Genomic DNA, 19,460 nt, shown 5'->3' on the forward strand with positions numbered 1-19,460 from the left:
CAGAAATTCTACTTGCTCTAAAGTGAGCTTCACAGTTCTACTCTTTTTTTTTTTTTCCTGAGACAGAGTCTTGCTCTGTCGTCCAGGCTGGAGTGCAGTGGTGCGATCTTGGCTCACTGCAACCTCCACCTCCCGGGTTCAAGCAATTCTCCTGCCTCAGCCTCCCGAGTAGCTGAGATTACAGGCGTGTACCACCAAGCCTGGCTAATTTTTTGTATTTTTAGTAGAAATGGGGTTTCACCATGTTGGCCAGGCTGGTCTCGAAATTCTGACCTCAAATGATCCACCCGTCTCGGCCTCCCAAAGTGTTGGGATTACAGGCGTGAGCCACCGCGCCCGGCCACATTTCTACTCTTATATTTTAAGTCTTAAACGAAAACAACTGTGAAGAACAAGTGCCACTCCATCTCTAAAGCACAGTCTTTCTGCTGAAGGCAACGATCTGGGAGCACCAGTCTCAAATCAGATCAATTACATAGCCACCTAGAAGCAGCGAAAGTGAAGACCCATAACCCTTAATTTACTTTTTTCCATTTAGAAAACTAAAGACTACAACAGGAAAGAAAAATAAAATAAAACAGATGTAATTAAAAAAGGAGAGTAGGTAGAAAGAACGCAAAAGTGAAGCCCCCGTGGCCCTGAGCTTCACTTAAGGAACCGAACATGACACCCCAGTACTCTGGGGGACTCCTTGGAAATGCCTTCTTAAATGGGCTGTGATCTCTCTCTTCCCCTGAAAAGTCAGCGAATTCCTGAGACCTCTTCGTGGTCCGCAGATAAGATGGGGGTGGGGGAGATGGAAAGATCACTGGAAATTCTGTATCCATAAATGGTAGAGTGGTGTTCCTTGTGTACATGATGCTTAATGGAAATCGCATGTTTTCACAAACACGGCTCGATCTTTTTACCACACAGTTCCAATTAACGGTGGAAATTCCATAACGTGGGATCCCAGGGATGTTAAGGCCTGTCGAGTTCACTTTCCTCAAACTTTTTCGGGGGAGCCCGCAGTGTGGGGCCCCGGACGCCACCGTCACCATCCGGCGTGGCTCTCCCGGGGCTGGCGCCGGGGCTGGGGGCCACGCTCCGCCGGCGGTGCCTAGGGGCCATCGCGAGAAAGAGAAAGAGACAGAGAGAAAGAGAGAGAGAGACAGAGACACAGAGAGAGAGACAGAGACAGAGAGAGAGAGAGACAGAGACAGAGAAGAGAAAAGAAGAGAAGAGGAGAAGAAGAGAGGAGAAGAGAAGAGGAGAAGAAAGGAGAAGAGAAAGGAGAAAAAGAGAAGCCCCAGGGAGGGCGCAGGAGGGAGCGCGCGGGCGGCGAGGCCTAGGAAGGGCCCAGCAGCAGCGGGAGGGCGCGCGGCTACTCAGCCCAACCCGCGCGGCCCGGGCTTACCTTCCAGATAACAGCTGGAGGACGAGGACAGCCCCTTCTTGGATTTGCAGCCCACCAGCTTCAGGCAGATCTCCAACATTTTCCCGCGCCAGCGACGTCGGGGGCCAGAGCCCCTCTCCCAGCTCGGTCTGCGGGCCCGGCTCAGGCCCGGCTCGGCCTGCGCGCCCCCCTGGGCGCTCCCGGCCCCGCCAGGCCGCCCTCACCGCAGCCCCGCGCGCCCGCGCCCGCCCATGGCCGCGGCCGCGTCTCCGCCTCGCCAGGACGCGCCTGTTAACAAAGGGCCCGGAGAGGGCGCCCGCCAGGCCCGCCCCCGCCCCGCCGCCGCCTGCGCCTTAACCCCCTCCTGGCCGCGCCCGTCCACACCCTGGGGCCCCCGGCGTTCCCGAGGCCGAGTCTGGCCCAAAGCCACCGCCGCTTTCCAAAGCCAACCCGGGCCAATGGCGATCCTCGCAGGGGGAAGGCCGTGCGCAGCCGGAGGAGGTCTTTCTCCGCCTGGAAGCGAAGTCCCAACCCCGGCGGGGAGGATGCAGGCCTGCTCCAGTCCACTTTAGAAGCCGAGCGCAACTCCACCGCGTCCTGGGGCGTCCCCAACCTGCACCGCATTTGGCTTGTTTCCCAGTGCGCGGTGCCAGGCAAACCCTCTGACCCGAGGACGCTGGTGAAAATGCAAATTCCTCTGCAGTTACCAATACTAACTGGTCTCATTTCTACTCAACGCGCGTCCTGTGATTAAGGCTGAGGCAGTGGGTGTCTGGGGAGGAAGTCAGAGCTGGCACCCACAGGACAACCACACGGGCGCACGACACTCCGGTCAGGCCGCACACCCAGACCAGGATGTGAGGTCAGGCTGCGAACAGACGGGTGTGAGTTCAGAGTGCGAAGCCTTAGTCCCCACAATGAGAATTTTCAGATGCAGGGTCTGAGCCTCTTCTCTGATTCATTTTCTTTAACAGAGAACTTTTCCCCTTCCTTTGGCCGAGTGCCACGGGGTGAGGGTGGGGAGGAATCATTATTTAAAATCCATTTCATTCAATTCTTTTAAACTCTTGTTTGGACTGACCACAGACAATGTTATAAAGTAGCAGCAATCACAATCGTGTTACTGGCACAGACCCAGAAATCTAGGTCAGAGGGAAACAGTAAGGAACCCAATGGCACCAAATAATTCAGTAAAATCAGGTAAGTTCCCCTCATGACAGGAAAAGGAATTTATTTCATTTATTTATTTCATAAATGGTGTTAATCACAAAACTGCAAAAGGGGGAAGTTTAGTCCACATCTTCTAGCCACGAAGAGTAAGAGCTGACATGTACCGAGCTCTTCCCGTGTGCCATGTTACCTTCATTACTGCATCTGCGCAATTATCCTGTGAGGAAACAGATTATCCCAATTCTTCAGGTTAAAAAAACAAGCAAACAAACAAACAAACCCCACAGATGCTCAGAGAAGTCAAACACCTTGCCCACAGCTGGAAACAGGCGAAGATGGACTCAACCCAGGTCTGCCTGGCTCCAAGGATCAGGCTCCTGACCAGTGGATGATGTTGCCCCTTCACACCAAGAATAAATTCCAAGTGGATTAAAGCACTGGATATCTTTGGTCAAATAACTAGCATTGTCATTATATGTTTCAGAGAAAGCCTTGGTTATGAGACCCTGGCTACTTTCTAGCCTATCCTGTAAGGACAAAAACCCGAGTATCTTGAGTACATCAGGAATGGCTAAGTAACAAGATCTTCACCTAGCTCTGCCAAAAACAGCACATAAAAACTCCAACTGGACTGGATGTGACTAGTGTATATCACAGGGGTTCTCGGCCAGGATGTCATTAACTTTTCACGTGTGTCCTGCCAAATTCTGATCAACATACAACATGCATTGTTACTGCAATTGAATGGACCTACTACTAGAGTCGTGGTACCAGATCAGGCCTCATGAGCATCCAAGAGGGCACCATCAGGGAAGTTTGCAGCTCCCATCATCTGGAGATGCAGGACGACAGGGTCCCCAGGGGATGGGTGCAGTGACTCTGGATGCTTTCTATGATCTGGGAGGCGCTGTTATTCTGCTGGACAGCCTGCATGTGGTGACTGCTAACGTGTTTGGTGTTGTCTTGAATCTTTCAACCTCTACACATAATGCCAAAAATAACTCAAAAGGGTGCCACCAATACCAACAAGTGAAAATATACAGTATCTGTCTGTTTTGTTGCCCTTTTGGAAAGTTCAGGGGCCTTGTTTCAGACGATAAAAAAGTCTTTTATTATATAGCATTTCATATTAAAGGGCCATATTCAAATTGGCAGCTTAATGCCAGGAATTACACATTATTAGGCATTTTGGAAATTCTAGCCATATCCTTCAATACCGTCTGTTAATACAGGCCCAGATATTTGCTTGCCTTGTGCTGTACTTTATATTGGTATATAAGTTTATTTTTAAAAGCTAATTATTATTACTAATATTCTGCTCCTGAGTCTAAAATGATCTTATCCTCTTAAAATGAATTATGCTTATAAACTGTATCCAAATCTTTTTTAGTTATAAAACCATACATCAACAGATCTAACAAAACCCTAAATTAGTGGCAATGAATACTGAAAAAACTGCCAAACTCTACACTACCGTATCAAACCTGGCCTAGTCTCTCCAGATCCAAGTTTTGATGCTTTTGAAACTCACTTGCCAGATATGAAGAGCATTTTGTTATAAGCAAACAAAGGAGAGCTTCAATTTTCTTACCAAAAGAACACCCCAAGAAGGATTCCTTCTAATCAGCCTAAGACCTAAAAGCCATTAGCTAAAAAGACTTTTTAAAAAGAAAGAAAGGGAAAGGAAAGAAATTAAAGACTGTGAACTAACTTGTTTGCTATGTTGCATTAGTTTGGGAAGAAATACACTTTTAATATGCATGTAATATGTGCCAGTCACTCTTAAGCCTCACAGCAACCTAATGATTTTGTATAGTTTAATTCCATTTCACAGGTAAGAACTGACTGGAGGGAGAGGGGGAAGTATTCTGTCCAAGTTCACACAGCCAGGAGATAGTAAAGGAGGAAGGTTTTGGACTTTGTAAAATGGCAGAAAATTTCCAATTTAAGTGAGAGGTGGATAATATAAATAAGATCAGAAGATGAAATAAATAACATTAACTGTTGGGAAAACATGTCTTAGGAGAAAGTAATTCAGGGAACTAGAGCTATTTAAGAATTTTTTTTTTTTTTTGAGACGGTGAAACCCCATCTCTACTAAAAGTACAAAAAAATTAGCTGGGCATGGTGGCGGGCACCTGTAATCCCAGCTAATCGGGAGGCTGAGGCAGAGAATTGCTTGAACCTGGGAGGCGGAAGTTGCAGTGAGCAGACATCGCGCCAACACACACCAGCCTGGGCGACAGAGCAAGACTCCATCTCAAAAAAAAAAAAAAGAATATTAAGAAGGAAAGGATAAAATCCCCAATTACATTAAAGGGATCTGAACAATGTTTCTAAAAGTATAATCCATGGACAATCTATTTTGAATAATGTGGGGCTTGCTTAAAATGCAGAGTCTTGGTTTCTAGTCTAGAATCAGGATATGTGCAGTGGGCTGGATCTGAAGTTGATCTGCATGCATATGTAAGATGGAAATCCACTGTTTGGGGGCCAGGAGCGGTAGATCACGCCTGTAATCCCAGTACTTTGGGAAGCCGAGGTGGGTGGATCACCTGAGGTCAGGAGTTCAAGACCAGCCTGGCCAATATGGGGAAATCCCGTCTCTACTAAAAATACAAAAATTAGCCAGGCGTGGTGGTGCACACCTGTAATCCCAGCTACTCGAGAGGCTGAGGCAGGAGAATCATTTGAACCTGTGGAGGCTGCAGTGTGCCGACACTGCGCTACTGCACTCCAGCCTGGGCAACAGAGCAAGACTCTGTTTCAAAAAAAGAAAAAAAGAAAAGAAATCTGCTGTTTTGGAAGAGGGAAGAGTTGCTTATTTTCACTGGGAGTAGGACAAACAGGAATGGATATTTCTAAAATTTAATTCATTTGAAAGCAATTTCAGAATTTAAGATATGCATAACTCTAGAACAAGTTACCAAAAGAAGACTCTTCTTAGAGGATTAGAGGAGAGAGACTGAATTTTTTTTTTTTTAATTTGGAATTTAGTCCTATTGAAAAACTGGGCAGGCACCCACCATAGAAGTGGGTCAAGGGAAGGAGGCAGGATTCAGGATGTGGATGCTCCATCTCTCAGCAGCAGGACTGGGTGTGAGTGCAGGTGGAACAGAGACAGATGAACCTGACAGGAGGCCTGGCTTGGGACCCCAGGACCAGATGACCCCAGGTCTGGATGATGCCTTCACTGTTTCCCGCACAGCTAGTAGCTTTAGGGGGAGAACAGCAAAGATCTTGAGGTATGTGCACACTATTTCACATGCAAATGCCAACAAAGCCCACTTTCTCTGATTCAGCAAACACTGTCCAGTGAGAGCCTGCCAGGTAGGTCCTCTAGCTCTGTGGGTCTGTCCAACTAAAGGATAAGATAGCTTAAAAAATCATTTCCGTCATACCAGTTTTTGCCACCGTATAGGGACATGTGCATCCCTTTAAGTCTCACATTTTTTCAATCGGGTAGCACTACCTGCTGGTCACGAGTTACGTGTGACAAAGGCTAGTGCTGAGTCTCAGATCTGCCACTCACTGTGGGGCCATGGGCAATGACTTCACCTCTCAGAGCCTCAATTTTCTTATCTGAAAAATGGGAGGTGGTCATAAGAGCAGTTATCTCACAGGGTTATTATGAAGATTAGGAATCATGTATGGAGAGTGCCCAAAGCACAGAAGGTGCTTGATAATCAGTAGCTATTGTTATTTCCAAAAGAGGATTATTCCTGTATCAGGTCTATGTTCCTGCCTACATCTTACTGGGACTCAGGCAAGAGCTCAAATTAACAAACATGCTATATGAAAATGATTCCAGAAAGCAGTCTGGAGGTTTTCCAAGAGACAAGGAAATCAATCTATTCTATGATGAGAAAGAAACACTAGCTATGAGGTAGGAGTAGCAACTAAGGTTCAAACGTAACAGAGAGCCCCACCTTTCATCCTAAAGCAAAGGTTTGCAACCACAGCTTCAGCAAAACACAAACCCCACACTGCCGCATCTTGAATGGGGGCCTAATTCAGACCTAAGATTTCGTGCACAGGCTGCACAGATGACTGTCCTTCAAATGACAATGATTTTTCTGTTAGTCCTCTTGGTATTTCCAGGCTATAATTCTCAGCTGGGGAGCAAATCTGAACTGCCTTAGAGTAAATCCGCTTTCTAGAAAATCTCATTACAGTAAGACTTTACTATATTTTTATAATTAACAAGTCTAAACCTAACTGTTAAACATTTTTCTCTAGAAGGAGAGAATTAATAGTATTAGTATGCTCATTTTTTTAAAATTAATTTTTCTTTTTAATCAAAGTAATATACATAACATGGTTAAAACTCAAACAGTACTAAAAGTCTTATAAAAAAGGCTAAAAATAGTCTTGTAAAAATCTGGTAATAAAAAACAGCAATCCCATTCCCCTGTCTGTTTCCCCAGAGACAGCCTCCTTCAGATTTTAGCTAATAACACCACTTGCTCTTTCTGAATTCATTAGATTTATCCATTATCTATTAACTTATGACAGCAGTATTATACTATCACCATCCATAACCCCCCAAAACAATAAAATCACAATTTGGGGGATAAATCAATAGTCAGTGTTTACATTACTAGGATGATGTAAATATTGTTCACTGCTTAGCCAATAATATACTATGAATGTTTCCTTTATTATATAACTTTGTTTATCCTAGAGATATTGCCTTGTTTTCATTTAACCAGTCTTCTATATACCTATTACCATTGTCCCTCAAATACTTCAAAGATCTGTCAAACATCTAGTGATATTTTTTCCAATCACTAAAACATTTCAAATATTCTCAGTTCTACTTATTGACTTAAATTCTTCATTTTGGCTGGGCGCGGTGGCTCAAGCCTGTAATCCCAGCACTTTGGGAGGCCGAGACGGGTGGATCACGAGGTCAGGAGATCGAGACCATCCTGGCTAACACGGTGAAACCCCGTCTCTACTAAAAAATACAAAAAACTAGCCGGGCGTGGTGGCGGGCACCTGTAGTCCCAGCTACTTGTGAGGCTGACGCAGGAGAATGGCGTGAACCCGGGAGGCGGAGCTTGCAGTGAGCTGAGATCCGGCCACTGCACTCCAGCCTGGGCGACAGAGTGAGACTCTGTCTCAAAAAACAACAACAACAACAACAACAAAAATAAATTCTTCATTTTGCTGGAATTCATCATCCAGTAGCTTCACAGAGGTGGCGCGGGAGGGTGTATGTCTAAAAAAATACCTTTCTTCTACCCTGACAGTTTGTCTGGGTATAGAATTCCAGGTTGAAAATAATTTTCCCAAATGAATTTTGAAGGCATTTATCTACTACTATCTAGTTTCCAGTAAGTATTGTTTAGAGATGCAGTCCCATTCTGGTTCCTGAAAATGACTTGCTTTTTTTCTCTTTGGAAACTTTTAGGATCTTCTAATATTCTTGGTGTTCTGAACTTTCACAATGATATGGCTTGGAGTGAGTCTCTTTCATATATTATTCTGGGCACTCATAAATTCAGAGATTTATGTCATTCAGTTTTGGAAAATACTCACTTCACTAAACTCTGAAATTTTTCCTCACATTTAATGTCTCCTAACTTCTCCTCCATTTGTTTCTTTGTTGTTATCATTATTTTTTTTCAGTTTTCATTCTGGAATTCCTACAAAAAGGATATTAAAGCCCTGGGATTGAGTTTCTAATTTTCTTTTCTTTTTCTTTCTTTTTTTTTTTTTGAAACAGAGTTTCACTCTTGTTGCCCAGGCTGGAGTGCAATGGCGTGGTCTCAGCTCACTACAACTTCTGCCTCCTGGGTTCAGGCGATTCTCCTGTCTCAGCCTCCCGAGAGTTTCTAATTTTCTTACCTGTTCTCTCTTATAGTTCTCTCAATAGTCCATGTCTTTGTCTTTATGTTCTGTTAGGTTGGTGCAAAAGTAGTCACGGCTTTTGTCATTAAAATGGCAAAAGCCCCAATTACTTTTGTACCAACCCAATACATTCTGAGACAATTTTCCACATCTTCTGTTGGATTTTAAATTTGGGCCATAATGTTTTTAATATTAAACAATTCATTCTTGCTGGGCATGGTAGCTCACGCCTGTAATCCCAGCCCTTTGGGAGGCTGAGGCAAGAGGATCACTTGAGCCCAGGAGTTCAAGACCAGCCTGGGCAACATAGTGAGACCCCATCTCTCTACAAAAAATTAGCCAGGTGTGGTGGTGCGTGCCTGTAGTCCCAGTTGTTCAGGGGCTGAGGCAGGTTGGGAATGCAATGAGCTGTGATCTTGCCACTGCACTCCAGCCTGGGTGACAAAGAGAGACCATGTCTCAAAAAAGAAAAAAGAAAAAAAGAAATAAATAAATAAAAGAAAAATAATTCATTCTTATTTTGATTGTTACTGTTTTTAAAAGCATCTTGTTTTCTGACATTTGCAATCTCTCTCTCCGAGGATAGCAAAGAGTAGTTCTTTTTTTTAAAGCAGTGTTTTGTGGGAAATGTATAGCTTTATTTATTTATTTACTATTTTTGAGACAGAGTCTCACTCTGTTACCCAGGCTGGAGTGCAATGGCTCAATCTCGGATCACTGCAACCTGCATCTCCCAGGTTCAAGCAATTCTCCTTCCTCAGCCTCCCAATAGCTGGGATTACAGGTGCCTGCCACCACACTCGGTTAATTTTTCTATTTTTAGTGGAGATGGGGTTTCTCCATGTTGGCTAGGCTGGTCTCAAACTCCTGACCGCAGGTGATCTGCCTACCTTGGCCTCCCAAAGCGTTGGGATTAGAGGCGTAAGCCACGGCACCCAGTCTGAATTGTTCTTTTGCACTCTTCTTCTGTTGCCTGCATTGTCTTTATTTCTACCAAGTTCCTATTTTCTGCTATTTGTTTTACCCTTTATCTATTAATATCAGGTTAGAGACTTTCCTCTAATGCTTAGAGAAATTTGGCTGGCCATTCACTCTCTATGAATGAACAACTAAAAAGATGACTGTTAGTTGTGTATGCGTGGAAGGGGCACAGCCACTGGAAGGCTTCAGTGAAAGGAGATGAACTCGCTTTTTCAAGAGAATCCCTAAAAGTTGGTATCTACAGGGCTTTTCTCTAGGGTCATTCAACTTTTTCCCCCTAGAAAAGAATATTTCAATCTCTTCTCTATTAGGCCTCTGGCTAGCAGGTATTAGAAGAGGGCTGGGAATTCAATATGCAGACTTTTTAAAAATCTGCTCTTTGCCCACTCAACTATTTTTCAGCCAATGGCCTACCTGGACCCATGCTGGGGGTCAGGCTCCTGAGTCCAGAGCCTCTACAGGGCATTTCTCAACACAATGCCTCTGGTCTCCTGTAGGTGGGAAGGAGAGGTGGTCATCTGACTATATGGGGTTGGAGAGGGGTTTGAAGAATCTAAACTCTCTTTTTACAGGCTTTCAATTGATCCCCTTGATTTCAGCTTCAGGCCTCACCCCCTGCTTTCTGTGGCACTAATGTCTCTAATTTCTGAGCTTTCCCCAGATTCTTACAGGCAAACCAGGTCACTCTTAATCAGGGTCTCTCTCAGAAGAGGTTAGGTTTTGGCATCCTTGGTTCTGCTAAATCTATTACCCCTCTCTTTGCCTTTCTTATCCCCTACTGTCTCCTTTGGGCTCCTATAGTCCTTACACATCTTCACTTAAAATATACATATATATATTTTGGCCAGGCGTGGTGGCTCATGCCTGTAATCCCAGCACTTTGGGAGGCTCAGGCGGCTAGATCGTTTGAGCACAGCCTGGCCAACGTGGCGAAACCCCATCTCTACAAATATACAAAAATTTGCTGGGCGTGGTGGCGTGTGCCTGTAATCCCAGCTACTCAGGAAGCTCAGGCAGGAGAATCGCCTGAACCCAGGAGGTGGAGGTTGCAGTGAGCCGAGATTGCGCCGGCTCTGTTTCCAAAAAATAAATAAATAAAATAAATCTTTTTATTGTCATTTTAAGAATTTATTTTCCCCGTATTGCAGTTCAGACAACTGTGACACAGATAGGTTATATAACTTGCACTAGGTCACATAGCAAGTTAGTGGCAGGGCAAGGAAAACCCCTATCTTCAAACTCCCTTGTTAGATCCCTTTCCCATTGCATGACACCTACTAGGTACCCATGACAGACAAATTTTAGGACACTAGGCTGAAAAACTAAAATTTGTTGCAAACTATAGGTTTTAAATCTTCATTTCGCTGGTGGTGAAGAAACAACAAAACTCTAAATTCTTAAATCCAGTTACAACACTGTACCTTAAGGTTTAATGATAAACAGAAATATTATTAAGCAAAAATTGTTTGGGATATTCTTATTAAACTCTAAGGGCTTGAATTCAACTTAAAGAGATTTTGCCACGGTTTCATGAAATGTCTCTGTCCCTTTACCTTAATTTTTAAAATAAATACCAAATAATTTTATTTTAAATCACTGTACGTCTTGTTTTTAAACTGAATATTGAAGAAAGATTAAGGTATCTATAAAACAAATAAATGGCAAATAGCAATGTTACAGCTTTGTTGCAATCGAAAATAGCAATGCTGTAAAAACCCTAAACCCTTCAAATTATTATCTGTGTGATAAGATTTATAATGAGGTAAAAACTCAGCCAAGCAGGAGGAACTGATAAAAGAAAAAGCCCAAGCCTGGTTATTGGCAAGCTCCTTTTGTTTAAAGTGTTGTTAACTTTGAATTGGTAAACCAATGGTTAATATTTTGCTCTCTTTCTCTAAGACTAAAAGAATCTGCGAAAGCAGCAGAGCAGGCCTAGGAGATCACATTACATTTGGGGGTGGGGGAAGAAGGCAGCTGGAGGCCAGTGTAGAGAGAAGGGCTAAAAGGGAAAGAAAACAAGTTGTCTAAACCTCCCCACAGTGTAAAACCCAGCAGGGATTAGGAGGCAGTGGAGGAGCCAGTGTTTATCCAAGATATCTCTGGGGCAGTTGGAACTGGCTATAAAAGTATAGGCTCCTCCGGTATGAATATCCTGTCAGCAGCCTAGAGCTGTACCCCACGAAAGCAAAGTTCTTGGTAATGGTTACCAAGGCTTGAAACCCTAGAAATGAAATACTAAAGGGGAGTTATGTTTATTTCTTCAAACCATTCAGTACCAATTTGTTTTGTTGTCAAGGTTTTCAACACACACAAAGGACAAATGGAACCAGAAGATTTCTTCCCTCTACTTGTTAGAAATGACTGCTGTCCTTAGAAGAGCAATGGGATCTCTAAACGGAACTGCTCTTTTTCTTCCTTTAAGTGACAGATGTGGCATATTAATCCAGAACTACGTATTAACTGAACAAGAGCAGCTACAGTTAACCTTGGAGAAACTGTTCACTAAGTGGCACTGTGGTGATGGCAGGAAAGGGCTAGCTCAGTGGCCATGCAGCCACTTGAAAACAAAACAGCAAAGCAGAGTTTTGCTTTCAAAGGCAACCTGGTAAAAGCTGTCCTCTTTGTTTGCCACCTCTCCTACGAGCTGGTGCATAAGATCTATATTCTTTACAGCAACACCAAAATCAAATTTAATGTCTAAGTTACTTTCATATTCCCCAAGTGTGGTGGTGAACTGTATGTGTCAGCTTGACTAGGCCCCCAGGATGCCCAGATATTTCCAGGTGTGTCTGTGAGGGTGTTTCTAGAAGAGATTAGCATTTGAATTGGTGAACTGCCTAAGCAGATGGCCCTCCCCACTTTGGCTGGCAGGGCCTGATTAGAACAAAAAGACAGAGTAATCTCAGCACTTTGGGAGGCCGAGGCGGGCAGATCATGAGGTCAGGAGATCGAGACCATCCTGGCTAACAGAGTGAAACCCAGTCTCTACCAAAAATAGAAAAAATTAGCCGGGCGTGGTGGCGGGCGCCTGTAGTCCCAGCTCCTCCAGAGGCTGAGGCAGGAGAATGGCGTGAACCCGGGAGGCGGAGCTTGCAGTGAGCCGAGATCATGCCACTGCACTCCAGCGTAGGCGACAGAGTGAGACTCCGTCTCAAAAAAAGAAAAAAAAAAAAAAAAAAGAACAAAAAGACAGAAAAAGGTAGGTTGGATTTACCCTCCCTCTGCCTGACTGCTTGACCTGGGACATGGATCTTCTCCTTCCCTCAGCCTTCCGGGTTCTCAGACCTTCAGACTCAAACTGGAATCCACATCACTGGCCCTCAGCTCTCAGGCCTTCAAACTACACCAGCAGCTTTCCTGGGTCTCCATCTGGCAGAGAGCAGACTGTGGGACTTCTCAGGCTCCATCATCTCAGGAGCCAATACCTTATAATCAATCTCTTCAAAAGATACACATTTAGGATATCTATTCCGACAGACAGACTCTATTGGTTCCTGTGTCTCTGGAGAGAACCATAATACACTAGGCAATAATCAGTCATATTTACAGTTATTTCATATGACAAATGTTCTGGTGTAATTCAACAGTAAAATTAACTCCTCAATAACACTTAGGCCAACAACTGCATATCAACTAGACTTTCTTTGATGAAAATGAACAGGAATCCCATACAGGACCCTGGAAGCCCAACACTGGCTCTTGACATCTGTTTTTTCTCTTGCCTTCAACCCCTAAGTTTTAGGCCTTAACCCTTCAGTTGTAGATGGGACACACCACCCCAGAATAAAAGACTTCATCTCCCAGACTCTCTTGTGGCCAGGCACTGCCACATGACTAAGTGATGGTATGTGGGCAAAAGTGCTGTGAAAGACTTCTGGGTCAGGTTCTTCAAAGCAATAGGCACGCAGTCCCTTTCCTCTTTCTGGTGTCCACTTTCCTCTTTCTGGTGTACACTGCCTGCGACGGGCCACGGCAGCTGGCGTGGGCATTTTGGATCCTGAGGTAGAAGCTATGCCTTACAGAGTAAGGGACAGGAGGTGTCTGACCTTGAGGAGTCATCGTGCCCCTCAAGAACTGCGACTGTCAGCCTGTTACAGAGAGAAGCATCTTGCTTGTTTGAATTGCTCCTATTTGGGGTCTGTTACAGCCATTTAGTCCTTATGGTAATAATGTTAAAAGTTGAGTTCTAACTCACATTAACCTAAGAATTCCCCAAATCAATCTTTTGTTTTCTTTCTCCATTGAAAACTGTTAATAGAAGGGGAGGTGTTTGAAACAGTCCTGTAACCTTTAGAAAATTAAAGAGTGACCCAAATCATCCCTGTGAAACATGCAGCCCAGTGTCCAGCTCCTAAAAAACATTCCAATATTAAACATTATTATGATTACTATTAACTGTCCCTTTTCCTTTCTATAAACTCGCACTGGTGTAAGGAAGATAAAAAGCTACATGTGCTATCATGTACCTGATAAAGAACTTGGAAGGCCAGGCGCTGTGGCTCATGCCTGTAATCCCAGCACTTTGGGAGGCCGAGGTGGGTGGATTACAAGGTCAGGAGTTCAAGACCTGTCTGGCCAAGATGGTGAAATCCTGTCTCTACCAAAAACACAAAAATTAGCTGGACGTGGTGGCTCACGCCTGTAGTCCCAGCTACTTCGGAGGCTGAGGCAGAAGAATCGCTTGAACCCAGGAAGCGGAGGTTGTAGTGAGCTGAGATCGTGCCACTGTACTCACCCTAGGCAACAGAGCGAGACTCCATCTCAAAAAAAAAAAAAAAAAAAACCTTGTACCCACAATACAGAGAACTCTTACCACTAAAAAAAAAAACAGTACAAAAATTTAAAAAAAAAAAAAAAAAAAAAAACAACAGGCAAAAGATTTGAATTCACAGGTCACCAAATATGAAATACAAATGGCTACTAAGCACATAAAAAGATGTTCGGCATCATTAGTCATTCAAGAAATGGAAACTAAAATCACAATGAGATGCTGCTTCACACCCATTCCAATAGCTATAATCAAAAGACAACCCCTGGCACACTGGCGCGTGCCTACAGTCCCAGCTACTAGGGAGGCTGACGTGGGAGGATCACTTGAGCCCAGGAGTTTGAGGCCAGCCTGATCAACATAGCAAGACTCTGTCTTTAAAAAAAAAAAAAAAAAGCAGGGGTCGGGGTAGGTGGGCAGACAAAACCAACTATTGGCAAGGACGTGGAGAAATGGAACACTCACACATTGCTGGTGGGAATGTAAAATGGTGCAGTCACTTTAGGAAATAGTTTGGCAGTTTCTTAAAAAGTTAAACATAAACTTACTATAAGACAGCAATTCGTCCAGACGCGGTGGCTCACGCCTATAATCCCAGCACCTTGGGAGGCCAAGGTGGGTGGATCACCTGAGGTCAGGAGTTTGAGACCAGCCTGACCAACATGGTGAAACCTCGTCTCTACTGAAAATACAAAATTTGCCAGGCATGGTGGCTCACGTCTGTAATCCCAGCACTTTGGGAGGCAGAGGCGGGCAGATCACGACGTCAGGAGATCGAGACCATCTGGCTAACATGGTAAAACCCTATCTCTACTAAAAATACAAAAACAAAATTAGCCGGGGGTGGTGGCGGGCGCCTGTAGTCCCAGCTACTCGGGAGGCTGAGGCAGGAGAATGGCGTGTACCAGGGAGGCGGAGCTTGCAGTGAGCTGAGATCACGCCACTGCACTCCAGCCCGGGTGACAGAGCAAGGCTCTGTCTCAAAAAAAAAAAAAAAAAAAAAAAAAAAAATTAGCCGGGCATGGTGGCGCATGCCTGTAATCCCAGCTACTTGGGAGGCCGAGGCAGGAGAATTCCTTGAACCTGGGAGGTGGAAGTTGCAGTGAGCCCAGATGGCACCACTGCACCCCAGCCCAGGCAACAAGAGCAAAACTCTGTCTCAAAAAAAGAAAAGACTCAGCAATTATACTTCTAAAAATCTACCCTAGAGAAATGAAAATGTATATCCACACAAAGACTTATACATGGATATATTATAGTAACATTGTTCATGATGACCAAAATTGGAAACAATCCAAATGTTTACCAACTAGTGAATGAATAGAGAAAACATATACCCAAACAATGGAATAATACTCAGCGATAAAAAGGAACAAAGTACTGAGACATGCTATAATCAGATAAACCTCAAAAACATGCTGAGAAAAAAGTCATAAAAGGTCATATATTGTATAAAACTTCATTTACATGAAACATACAGGAAGGACAAATCTATAGAAAAGCAAATGAGTGGTTGCCTGGGGCTGGAGGTGGGAGCGGGACTACTGCAAAGGGACAAAAGGGATCTTTTGGGGATGCTGGAAATGTTCTAAAACTGGATTGTGGGGCCAGGCGTGGTGGCTCACGCCTGTAATCCCAGCACTTTGGGAGGCTAAGGCTGGCGGATCATGAGGTCAGGAGATTGAGACCATTCTGGCTAACATGGTGAAACCCCATCTCTACTAAAAATACAAAAAAATTAGCTGGGCATGGTGGCACGTGCCTGTAATCCCAGCTACTCGGGAGGCTGAGGCAGAAGAATTGCTCGAACCGGGAGGCGGAGGCTGCAGTGAGCCAAGATTGTGCCACTGGACTCCAGCCTGAGTGACAGAGTGAGACTCTGTCTCAGAAAAATAAATAAATAAAAATAAAACTGGATTGTGGTTATGATGCACACTCTAAATTTCGTAGAAATCATTGAATTGAACGTTAAAATGGTAAATTTTATGGCATATAAATTACACCTCAGTAGAACTGCTAATAAAAAAGGGGAAAAAGCAATATGTTACATGATTTTAACACCTTTTTCTAACTGGATGTCATACAAATGACGAGACAAAGAATTAGTAATGCACCCAGTGAGGGCTGCTCAGTTCCAAGCTGCGAACACAGAAAGACTGTGCTGTATGTGTTGCTGGTTTTCAGCTTATTTACTGATGCTTCTAATGAGAGCCATGTCTGGAGAGTCAGCCTGAAATGACTCCCCCCAACTCTGATGCCTCTCCTCCCAACGCCCAGTGCAACGAAACTTCTGCAAAGAAGTGTGTGTGAGGGGAAGGTTGGATATACACAAATGAGATGATCAAGACTGGGTGGGAGTAAGGATATGGAATACAGGTTGACTCAAATAAAGACATCTGAGAGAGCCAGCAATCCAGCACAGTGAAGACAGTGAGGAACAGAAACACATCTACCATTCACAGGAAGCACTTGGACACCCTCACAAGTAATGGCAGCTTTCCAACCTGCAGCCTTTGCAAAGGCATGAAGGGCTGCCATTTGTAGAGTTCCCAAATACATACCATGACCCCACATGCATCTTATGGGCAGTACAGTTTCAAATGTTAAATCTCTCATGGAAACCAAGTATTATGGTAAATCGGTTAAGATCAAAATGTTAAGAATTAAAAATCTACTGTAGGAAAATTTCTAGGTAGTAAACATGTTTCCAAAGTGCTGAGAAAGAGAAGCCATCAATTAAATATTGGAATTAACAATAAATACTTCATGAGTCTGAAACTTGTGAACTGCAGTGACTGAGGTCCAACAAGCAGAAGTCACCAAAGATAGGGTATAGAGAAGTCAGGTGTCTTCTGAAGCTGAGAGCCCACCAATGACCAAAACACCTGGTATAACATGTCCATACCAGGAATTTTCGGCTGGGCGCGGTGGCTCATGCCTGTAATCCCAGCACTTTGGAAGGCTGAGGCAGACAGATCACAAGGTCAGGAGTTCAAGACCAGCCTGGCCAGCATGGTGAAACCCCATCTCTACTAAAAATACAAAAAAAGAGTAGCCGGGCATGGTGGCGTGTGCCTGAAGTCCCAGCTACTCAGGAGGCTGAGGCAGTAGAATTGCTTGAACATGGGAGGTGGAGGTTGCAGTGAGCTGAGATCATGCCTCTGCACTCCAGCCTGGGCAACAGAGTGAGACCCTGTCTCAAAAAAAAAAAAAAAAAAAAGGTATTTTTCTTCACTTCCTGGTCTCATTTGGCTGGTTTAGCTCTCCTAAAAATGCTTGAGTTATCAGAGATTTGGGAATGCCCTTTCATTCAACAAACATTATAGAGCCAGCTGTGATGAAGATGACAAAAAAGGATGAGAACATTTCTTTTTTTTTTTTTTTTTGAGATGGAGTCTCGCTCTGTCACCCAGGCTGGTGTGCAGTGGTGCGATCTCAGCTCACTGCAACCTCCCCACTTCCCGGGTTCAAGCGATTCTCCTGCCTCAGCCTCCCAAGTAGCCGGGACTACAGGCGTACGCTACCACGCTTGGCTAATTTTTGTATTTTTAGTAGAGACAGGGTTTCACTATGTTGGCCAGGCTGGTCTTGAACTCCTGACCTCGTGATCCGCCTGCCTCGGCCTCCCAAAGTGCTGGGATTAGAGGCATGAGCCACCACGCCTGGCCGGATGAGACAATTTCTGACCTCCAAGGATGCAGTCTTGAAAAAGAGGCTCGGGGAGAGGGAGAATCAGACACTGAAATAATTGCAAGGCCAGAAAAACTCAATCATAAATCATAAGTAAAAAATCAAGGCCATTTTTTACTTTCTGCTATATGCACAATAGCTACAGGAGTCCAGAGTGGTTAATTCTGCCTGCAGGTGTTAGGAAAGCATTCTTGGGGGAGAAATGGGAAATGCAGATACAGTAAAAGAATCTTCCTCTTTATCATTTTCCTTTCAGAATTTAGAAATCAATTAAAAACATATGTGACCCATACATAAGGCTGAACTGAGCTTCTACAAAGGTGAAAGGGCAATTTAATGAAAAGAGGCTATCTGTTGAACAAATGGTGCTAGAACATCTGAAATCCCTATACAAAATGATGACTCTAAAGCAGTACCTGGCACCACATACAGCATTTAATGTGGAATGAATTATAAGCCTAAAAGTTGAATTAAAACTTATAAAATTTCTAGAATTTCTTTGTAAACTTGAGTTAGGTGAAGATTTCTTAGCTATAATACAAAATGCATGAACCTTAAGAGAAATCACTGATAAGCTGAAATTTTTTTTTGAAATGGAGTTTTAATCTGTTGCCCAGGCTGAAGTGCAGCAGTACAATCTTGGCTCACTGCAACCTCTTCCTCCCGGGTTCACACGATTCTCCTGCCTCAGCCTCCCGAGTACCTGGGACTACAGGTATGCGCCACCATGTCTGGCTAATTTTTATATTTTTAGTAGAGACAGGGTTGTGCCATGTTGGCCTAGCTGGTCTCAAACTCCTGGCCTCAAGTGATCCACCCTCCTCGGTCTCTCAAAGTGCTGGGATTATAGGCGTGAGCCACCCAGCCTGGCCCGATAAACTGAATTTCATCAAAATCAAAAACTTCTGCTGTTCTAAAGATACTGTTAAGAGAATGGAGACAAGTCACAGAACGAAGACCAAATGGAGCAACTGGTGTGAATGCATATGGTGTGAACTGCTGGTAGTAACGCAAAACAGCACCCTTACTTTGTAAAATAGTGTGGCAGTGTCTCCTAAGCATATACTTATGCTATGACCTAGCAATTCCACTCCTAATTATTTACCAAAGAGAAATGAAAACTTATGTCCACACCAAAGCCTACATGTGAATGCTTACAGTGGCTTTGCTCATAATTACAAAAAACTGGAAACAACTCAGATGTCCTTTAGTGGATGGATGGATCAATACACGGGGTACATCTGTACAATTGAACACTACTCAGCAATAGAAGGGAATGAACCACTGATTACATGCAGTGACACATATGGATCTGTTAGAAATGCTTGTTCCGGCCGGGCGCGGTGGCTCAAGCCTGTAATCCCAACACTTTGGGAGGCCGAGACGGGCGGATCACGAGGTCAGGAGATCGAGACCATCCTGGCTAACACGGTGAAACCCCGTCTCTATTAAGAAATACAAAAAACTAGCCGGGCGAGGTGGCGGGCGCCTGTAGTCCCAGCTACTCGGGAGGCTGAGGCTGGAGAATGGTGTGAACCCGGGAGGCAGAGCTTGCAGTGAGCTGAGATCCAGCCACTGCACTCCAGCCTGGGTGACAGAGCGAGACTCCGTCTCAAAAAA

The 19,460-nt window shown here is 44.3% G+C and overlaps 1 protein-coding gene across 2 annotated transcripts in view; it reads right to left on the reverse strand.

Moving 5' to 3' along the window:
- The window catches only part of ABL1 (ABL proto-oncogene 1, non-receptor tyrosine kinase), a 183,601-nt gene that overhangs the window by 54,008 nt on the left and 110,133 nt on the right, over positions 1 to 19,460 (reverse strand). Inside the window, exon 1 of one of the 2 annotated variants that reach the window (XM_025359250.1) lies at positions 1,397 to 2,595. The exons of the other annotated variant lie outside the window; for it this stretch is intronic. Coding sequence (XP_025215035.1) covers positions 1,397 to 1,475 — 79 coding nt within the window. The 5' untranslated portion in view covers positions 1,476 to 2,595. Of the gene's footprint in view, positions 1 to 1,396; positions 2,596 to 19,460 lie in introns of those variants that run through there. 2 annotated transcript variants of the gene reach the window in all.

This window comes from Theropithecus gelada, chromosome 15, assembly GCF_003255815.1.
Source record: "Theropithecus gelada isolate Dixy chromosome 15, Tgel_1.0, whole genome shotgun sequence".
NCBI classification, from domain to species: Eukaryota; Metazoa; Chordata; class Mammalia; order Primates; family Cercopithecidae; genus Theropithecus; species Theropithecus gelada.